Source organism: Sinocyclocheilus anshuiensis, unplaced genomic scaffold (genome assembly GCF_001515605.1).
Source record: "Sinocyclocheilus anshuiensis isolate Anshui unplaced genomic scaffold, SAMN03320099.WGS_v1.1 scaffold145, whole genome shotgun sequence".
NCBI classification, from domain to species: domain Eukaryota; kingdom Metazoa; phylum Chordata; class Actinopteri; order Cypriniformes; family Cyprinidae; genus Sinocyclocheilus; species Sinocyclocheilus anshuiensis.
Genome location: NW_015537973.1, coordinates 309,887 through 319,524, shown reverse-complemented (window position 1 = coordinate 319,524; position 9,638 = coordinate 309,887). Strand labels below are relative to the sequence as shown.

The 9,638-nt window shown below is 34.7% G+C and overlaps 1 protein-coding gene across 1 annotated transcript in view; it reads left to right on the top strand.

Annotated features, from left to right (window-relative positions):
- The window catches only part of LOC107670737 (mineralocorticoid receptor-like), a 77,131-nt gene extending 67,950 nt beyond the window's left edge, over window positions 1–9,181 (top strand). The window contains exons 8-9 of the mRNA XM_016463456.1: window positions 5,638–5,795; window positions 7,491–9,181. Of these exons, the coding sequence (XP_016318942.1) occupies window positions 5,638–5,795; window positions 7,491–7,646 (314 nt within the window). The 3' untranslated portion in view covers window positions 7,647–9,181. The remainder of the gene's footprint in view (window positions 1–5,637; window positions 5,796–7,490) is intronic.
- Window positions 9,182–9,638: the final 457 nt, after the last annotated feature.

Genomic DNA, 9,638 nt, shown 5'->3' with positions numbered 1-9,638 from the left:
TATCTCTTTGGATTTGAGACTTTAGTCTTTGCAACTTTACAGATCTTCTTTATGCACCAAGAGCTTGTAACACTCTCTTTAATACAAGTGTCCCATACATACTACTATAATTGTCAGTAATGTACATTGTAAGTATAATTATTATTAATTAATAATATAATAATCCAATTAAGATTGTCATTATTTCTGATATTATTGGTATTTATTTACTCAGAAAAATAAAGGAGTGTAATAGATTAAGGTTATAATATAATATAATAAATATAATAAAATATAATATAATAAATACAATTAATATAGGGCTATCAAATCGATTAATCGCAATTACTCTCATCTAAAATAAAAGTTTCTGTTTAAATGATATGTGTGTGCACTGTATATATATGATTTACATTATATAGCAATATAAATATATATTTCTTAAAAATATACATGTATGTGTGTAATATATACATACTGTATATACACAGTACACACACATATATTATGTAAACACAAATTTTTGGATGCGATTAATCGATTTGACAGCCCTAAATATAATATAAATAAATATAAATAATAAATAAATAATAAATGAAATATAATATAATATAATATGATATGATATGATATATGATATAATATAATATTTATTTCAGATGCTACTGTAGTTCAGTTTAGCTCCCATATACAAGAGCAGTACATGCACTCAGTTCAGGCAGACAGGCACAGCCAACACACCCCTGGGCTTAAAGCATATGAGACTGAAGTTTGAGTTCTGAATTCTCATACAGGATAGGTTTTGGGATCCACAACCACTTGCTGATCCTCTGGAGCCTTTCCAGAGAGCCCTGCTGTACTTAATACAATCCAGTCAGGAGATGGGCACAGCTCCAAGAGCTGGTGTTTTTCTCTCCAAAAAGAGAGCTTCATGCAAGGAGAAAGAACAGGGGAAGTGTAGGCCGAGTAGTCAGGGATGGAATTTTTTTTAAAAGCTGAAGGTTTTGATGGAGCGATTCTTTAAAAAAGAAGAAGAAGAAAAAAAAAAGGTTTCCTGATACAAAATCAACATATAAACCAATTTGATGTCTTTCGCTGACTACATCTGTGATGTGGGCTTATGTGTGTCATTGCTGATATGAGATACGCCGGGAAGAGCTGTTTTGTTATATAAATAAACCGGTTTCTGTTTTTCACGGGTAAACCAACCCATTACACAGATAAAAGTGGACTACAGCGCTTTGTTATGATCTACTTTATATGCAAATGTTGCATTTCTATGTATTAATGCTGTTGTGTTGGCATGTCATCTTATGGTACAGTTACTGCTTGATGTTTTTTATAATGCAGCTTGTTCAGAATGCTTTTTTGATTCGTTATCAGCCTTTTCTGCTTTGCTAAAGCTATTGTGTCATGCCCTCTACTGTGGGGCTCCAGGGCCACTGTAGTTTTAGCATGGAGAGAGAGAGAGAGAGAGAGAGAGAGAGAGAGGTTTAGCTCCCATATACAAGAGCAGTGCATACACTGAGTACAGGCAGACAGGCACAGCCAACGCACCCCTGGGCTTACAGCATATGAGACTAAAGTTTGAGTTCTGAATTCTCATACAGGATAGGTTTTGGGATCCACAACCACTTGCTGATCCTCTGGAGCCTTTCCAGAGAGCCCTGCTGTACTTAATACAATCCAGTCAGGAGATGGGCACAGCTCCAAGAGCTGGTGTTTTTCTCTCCAAAAAGAGAGCTTCATGCAAGGAGAAAGAACAGGGGAAGTGTAGGCCGAGTAGTCAGGGATGGAATTTTTTTTAAAAGCTGAAGGTTTTGATGGAGCGATTCTTTAAAAAAGAAGAAGAAGAAAAAAAAAAGGTTTCCTGATACAAAATCAACATATAAACCAATTTGATGTCTTTCGCTGACTACATCTGTGATGTGGGCTTATGTGTGTCATTGCTGATATGAGATACGCCGGGAAGAGCTGTTTTGTTATATAAATAAACCGGTTTCTGTTTTTCACGGGTAAACCAACCCATTACACAGATAAAAGTGGACTACAGCGCTTTGTTATGATCTACTTTATATGCAAATGTTGCATTTCTATGTATTAATGCTGTTGTGTTGGCATGTCATCTTATGGTACAGTTACTGCTTGATGTTTTTTATAATGCAGCTTGTTCAGAATGCTTTTTTGATTCGTTATCAGCCTTTTCTGCTTTGCTAAAGCTATTGTGTCATGCCCTCTACTGTGGGGCTCCAGGGCCACTGTAGTTTTAGCATGGAGAGAGAGAGAGAGAGAGAGAGAGAGAGAGACTGTTATTCCTCTTTGACCTTGGCTAAGGTTTCAGAAGCCCTGCAGGCTCTCACATGACCTTATTTGCGATGGTAGTGTTGACCTGCTAAAGAGTGAGTCACTAAACCAAATTCCCTCTCGTTTTTTTACTTTTTTCAAAATTCCATTATTTAACCTCTTTTTTTTCCCTTTTTGCTTGTGGTAGACTCAGACACAAGGAAAGAAATGTTCCCACAGACACACTGTGCAAAAAGATATAGGTCTGTACAATTCAAGGTGTCAGTTTGACAGTATTTTGTTATTAGTGTTAAATACTTCATGGTGGACAGATATCTTTTGTTGAGCAAGTCTTACATTTACTTTCATAAAAGTATTTGGACACCTAATTTTGTTATGTAATGTCTTTGCATTATATAACAAAATATCAAATTAAATGGCATTAATTTTAAAGTGATAGGACAGGCAAAATGTTTAAGCTTTTAAATGAAAAAAAAATCACAATTTTAAGTGGGCTTAAAGGAATATTCCAGGTTCAGTAGAAGTTATAGGCTCAGTCAACAGAACTTGTGACATGTAAATGCTGATTGCAACAATCATTTATTTTGCATGTGAAAAAACTTTGGCCAAACCATAAACATTAAAACACTCAATAGTAGTAGTAGTTTAAATAGTGTAGCATTAAGATTTAATCGATATGCATGTTAACATAAGCATGGAAGAAATTAGTGCTGTCAAACGATTAATCGTGATTAATCGCATCCAAAATAAAAGTTTTTGTTTACATCATGTTTTATAATAATATACTGTGTATATTTATTATGTATATATAAATACACACTCATACAGTATATATTTTGAAAGTATTTACATGTATTTAAATGTATATATTTATATCTATATAATTTATATTATATATAAATATATTTAATATAGAAATATAACAGATTTTTCTTAAATATATACATGCATGTGTGTGTATTTATATATACATAATAAATATACAGAGTACACACACATATATTATGTAAACAAAATCTTTTATTTCGGATGCGATTAATCGCGATTAATCGGTTGACAGCACTAGAATTTTTTTTTACTAATCTTTCTATGTAAAGATATATCCAATTTTACAACTGTGTTGTCATGACAGTGGAAGTCCTAAAACAACTCTAAAAATGACAAGAACAACTTAACAGCTCAAATAATATGCAGGTTTTAACAGGAGTATTAATATGAGTGCTTTATAATAAGTTTCACAGCTTTTAAAATCTCCACAAAATTGCTCCATTTAATTCCATTTTAAGTGTATCACTATGACCGTGACTTTTGCTTTTAGGGAAAATTTTTGAGAACAACTTAAGAACTCAAAATAATAAAAATGAATAAAAAAATACTTTTTAACAGGCTAATTTATGTAAGACCTTTTATAAAATTACAGGCTTCACGTTTCTGATTTTAAATCCTCCAAAATTGCCCCATTTATTTACATTGTAATTATTCATAATAATTACCTCAGCATAACCTTAATAATTAATATATTAATAATTCTTTCTTTGTTTCTTTCGAATATGAGGTACGAGTCAAAATAATTTTTTTAATCAACATAATGCCACAATTGCTGTTGTTTGAGCTTAATTTTACTAAATAGCTCTTTAACCGACTCTTCCTGTCAAAAAATGACAGATTCCACAGGCAAAATAATCTATTTCTAATGACAAGACACGATTAGCGTGGCATAATCGCCCCACTTTTTATTCACTGGGGCTCTAAATGGCAGCCTGTGGCTAATGAGGCTGGATGTGGGTCAGTGGGAGAGAAGAAAACAGGGGGAAGTGACCGCGCGTTTAACACACACCTGCCAATGAACAGGCTTCACGTTTCTGATTTTAAATCCTCCAAAATTGCCCCATTTATTTACATTGTAATTATTCATAATAATTACCTCAGCATAACCTTAATAATTAATATATTAATAATTCTTTCTTTGTTTCTTTCGAATATGAGGTACGAGTCAAAATAATTTTTTTAATCAACATAATGCCACAATTGCTGTTGTTTGAGCTTAATTTTACTAAATAGCTCTTTAACCGACTCTTCCTGTCAAAAAATGACAGATTCCACAGGCAAAATAATCTATTTCTAATGACAAGACACGATTAGCGTGGCATAATCGCCCCACTTTTTATTCACTGGGGCTCTAAATGGCAGCCTGTGGCTAATGAGGCTGGATGTGGGTCAGTGGGAGAGAAGAAAACGGGAAGTGACCGCGCGTTTAACACACACCTGCCAATGAACAGAGGTGAAGAACGGCTTTTCATTCAACCCACAGACTAGAGAGCTTTAAACATCCTGAAGGACTTGTTGTTGTAATTTGGTAATGTTAACAAAATAGTTCGCTAGTTTCGTGCTAAGAATTTGTTTGTTGAAACTTGTTTGTGTCTGAAGGCTACACTTAGCATTATTAAATTATGTTGGTTCTTGCATTTTAATACAACTTTTTTTTATTTATTAAAAGTTTTCCATAATTATCACTACAGCCTTAAGGTGTGCCACTGTGTAAACGCTGCTTTGTTTGCAAAAAATAACATTAAAATCACATTGAGACAAACAGAAATGAAAATAATTCAATTAGCCAGTCAGTGGGATGCACCAAAATTACTAATTTCATCAGAATAGATGTTATTTGTATGTTGTCGAGCAATGGACAGAGCAAGCGTGAGAATGAGCCGTTTCTTATTCAGCTGTCCTGAAGCTGAATGTCATTTCACAAGGTTGGCTGTAGGCCATGAGTGCACTTGTCCTACAGGATAGGAGAGAATTACTCCCTTCAACCTGAATGAGCTTTTATCTCCCATCTGCCAAAAGTAAAAGTAGTTTTCAGTACTTTGATAGAGTTAATCCTGAATAACTTCACACAAGGGAACATTAATCACCTGAGAAGGTAGACTGTGAGGCAGACAGATTAGATGGAAGGATGAATAAACAGACAGACAGACAGACAGACAGACAGACATAGAAAGATCCAAATCAGCCAAAAAATACCAAATCAGCATATTAGAATGATTTCTGAAGAATCACATGACACAAAAGCCTGGAGTAATGACAAATCTAAAAATAGAAATCATTTCACAATATTAAAGTTTCACTGTATATTATATAGCATGTATATACTCTATACTACTTATACTGTATACTACTACTACTACTACTACTATATACTTCTTATACCATTTTTTAAAGAAATCTCTTATCTTGTATAGATAGATAGATAGATAGATAGATAGATGCAAATTAAAGAAAATAGTGTTGTTTTACTCACTATAGAGCGAGTAGCTTTTGTAACAAAGTGACATTGTTTTTTTTTGTTGACAGTGCCCAAAGATGGTCTGAAGAATCAAGGGGCATTTGAGGAGATGCGGGTGAATTACATCAAGGAGCTCCGTCGCTCAGTTGGGAGAGCCACTAACAATTCCGGCCAGACATGGCAGCGCTTTTTCCAGCTCACCAAGCTTTTGGACGCAATGCATGAAGTAAGTCGAAACATTCCCCTGCTATTGACCTCAGTCGATAGATCAAAGACAGATACAGTTCTGCTCTAATTATCCAGAGTGTTCTCATTCAGTTCATGGGTCTCTTGGGTCACACTTTACTTTAAGGTCCAATTCTTGCCATTAACAAACCATTAACTACGACTTTTGCCTCAATAAACTCCTAATTTGCTGCTTATTAATAGTTAGTAAGTAGTTGTTAAGTTTAGGTATTGGGTAGGATTAGGGATGTAGAATATGGTCATGCAGAATATGTGCTTTATAAGTACTAGTAAACAGCCAATATGATAATAATAGGCACGCTAATAAGCAATAATAATGGTAAGAAGGATACTAAAGTGTTACCGAAATATCGAATTTTCATAATATCTGTAAATTATTGTAAGCTTAATTTTAAGTAATGCTCAAGCAAATCGGTTTTAATCGTCTTGAGTTGAACACAAGAAAGATTATTTAAAGCAGTGTTAATTTTAAGTAATGCTCAAGCAAATCGGTTTTAATCGTCTTGAGTTGAACACAAGAAAGATTATTTAAAGCAGTGTTTTCCCCTTTTTTTTTTTTTTAAAGAAGAGGACCTCTAAATTTAAAGGTGACTGTGTTTTTTTGTGTATAAAGATGTTTATACAGTGTGTGAAAAATATGAATTATAAGGGAAAAAATGCCAAAATTAAATAATTGGCTTTTTATTGTCATTGCACTAAAACCATAAGACATTATTAAATGATTATCCTGAAAATATTTTGTATTTTTTAACCTACTATTAACGTAAGATATTTACTTTTTTCTTATTGTTATTTAGTAGAATAAAATAGGTTGTGATTAATCTCATGATTTGTGTCCAGATCAATTTTTGTGTTAAGCATATTTAATATCGTAAGTGTACGACCCTTGTGGTCCCTGGATGTCTGTTTGATTAAAATATCAGGAGTTTATAGACTTTGTTTCATATAGTAGAAATCGTCTGCTTTATTTCTATAATATCTGTAATAAGTGCAAGCACTTTCCTGACTAAAAAATTGACACCTATATACTTTAATGTATTCTGGTTTAGATCAAGTAGCTCAAATATTTGTCTAGAAACAAATCAGAATTAGCTGATATTTATTTAATAAATATTTCATATTCATTCATTAGAAGTAGCTCACAATTGCTCATGTGGTTAGAAGCTGAAAACCATTAATATTTCAAATCAGCAGATGTTAAAATAATTACAGTTGTAGATTATTAAAGAGTTATAATATCAAGTGTGCATTCAAATGAAAAGCTGCCATCCTTCATGTTGCCACCGAGAGATTAGAACCTCGGTTTATTTCTGAGAGCTGTTCATTGTTCATCACTTTTTGCATTGCTGCCAGCTCAACATTTTGTAATAGCACACAAAAGCACTGGAAAAGACGTTTTTGAATTGCACTTGGGGGTGAAGAACACTTGACAGCAGTGTTGATTTATTTGTAAGATGAAGAGAAAACAAGTTCAAGTTCTGCCTAAAAGCTTTTCCGCTTTGGTCAGTGAGACAGAGCATCCATAAATGAGCTCGGCCACTCTGCAGTTTTTCTTTGCTAATTCATCAATACATGTTTACCCAGACTCATGTTTCACCAGAACGTCTCTTTAATGATAAGCACTGTCAGTTTGAATTAAATCTGACAGAAGTCTCTTCTCCCTCTCTCTTTACAGCTCGTAGGGAGCCTGTTGGACTTTTGTTTCTACACTTTCCGTGAATCCCAGGCTCTGAAAGTCGAGTTCCCCGAGATGCTGGTGGAAATTATCAGTGACCAAATACCAAAGGTGGAGTCAGGCCTAACACACACCCTCTTCTTTCACAAGAAATGACTGAAAGCTTGCAAAAGGAGGGAAAAATTAAGGATCACATGAGAGGAAAAGCAGAGGACACTCAGCCCTCAGAGAGCGAACAAGAGCAAGCCCGCTATGCACAAAGCAAGGCATAACGAGAGGCTTGGTTTAAAGCCATATAAGGCTTGCGTAGTGCGGTAAGGCAAAGAGCGATCTCTGTACCCAGCCAACGGAGAAGAACTCATATTTCATGTTCAGTGCGTTCCTTACCCCCAAAGACAATGCTGACAGTGTTCTATATGGATATTAAGCCATATTCTTTGGTAAAGTTATAGTGCACAGTCACACACAGAAATATGGGCCCACATACTAGACATATCCTTGACTCCCAGACCTGTCAATCTGCCAGTAAATACCATTGCGTTTGTATGTAACTCTCTTACAATCTGCTGCTCAGATTAAAAAATTACAGGTAAGATTCAGTAATAAAACTGCTTTTTATTGCTGGTTAACATGGAAATATTGATTAAATTGGGGTGTTTGCAAAGAGGAAATAAGATACTCCAAGGGCTACAATATAGCTATTCTGAATAATTGTAGAAAAAATGTAATCTAAATTTATCTGCAAAAATGGCATACATGTGTATTTTGATGACTTGAAGTGTTTACATAGGCCATGCTGATTCAGTGCTGCGGTGGCCTGATGATTGATAAGCTGAAAAAATGGCAGCTCCGAAAAAATGCTATTGGATCGGGCAGACAAAAAAAAACATGCAACTTTGCAATACAGCAAATATTATGGCTCGTCTTGTAAAAAATTGAGCTCACGCAAACACACATGCCACATTTTGTGCGCACGCTTGGACTGTAGCAAATTTCGTAAATAGTACCTAAGCTGTTACTAAACCAGCTCCCTTTTGACGTTAAGGAAAATACAGTACTAATTTACAGTTCCACACAAGAAAATCATTTTATATGATTGTGAAGTTTTTGCGTTTCCAAGAAACAATCCAGCTAGAAGCCATTTTCTAACAAGGTGCTTCTGTTTTCTTAACGTAAATAGTAGATGATTTTCAGTAGCAGCACGTGTACAGTTAGATACCGCTTTTCTGAAGCATACAGCTTTCATATTAGTAAACAACAATAACAGCTGTAGTTCACGTAGTAGTCTATTGTAAGAAACACACAGGGTTACATGGACTAATAACAACAGTAACCTGCTCATAAACACACAATATATGTGTATCGTATGATTATAATTGTTGCTTGTAGGAATATTTTTTTCAAACGTTGTACATAGGAAGTTTTTGATTTCAGCAACCTTGCAATTAAAACTTGGCTATTTGGGGAAATACCAGTTGACTTGAGAGTACTTGAGTTAATTGTATCTTAAAAAGGAATTTGGACCACTTTTTCATGTTTCATAACCCCACTGTGCTACTGATTGGAATCAAAAGAGGCTAGTTCTCAAATGCTGTGAGTCTGAGGACAATGAAGGTTTGTGTGTGTATTTGCTTTTCTGTTTTTCTCTCAAATTTCTTAAAGGCACAGGATAGCTGACTCATTTTTGAGAGGGCATTGTTGGTTTTCTCTGATAGGATTAGAATGATCCTATTGGTTGATTTTCATTTGCACAGACACCATAATGTGATAATTGGGATATTAGATGTTCTGCTATTGTGTTGGTTATGTAATGTGCTTTGGGGGGTGGGGTGGGGGTCAGGTTGGGACATTTGTGAACTGGAAAGGTCCAAGAACTTTTGATGTTTGCCTTTTTGATGTAGCTGGTTGGTGGTAAAAGACTGTTGGAGGACAAAAAAACTAATTCGAATAGAACAATCCAATCAATCTGTGGTACCCAGGCAAAACCCATTTCACCGACCTGTCAATACACTGTACGTTGAAAGTTTTTGATGGACCTAAAACTAGGTATTTGCAGTAGTCTCTTTTTCCAACCTTTCCCTTTTTTAAATACACAGATCTATAAATGAGAAGAAATGTTAAAAGGTTCATAGGATGCATGTGAAGTAT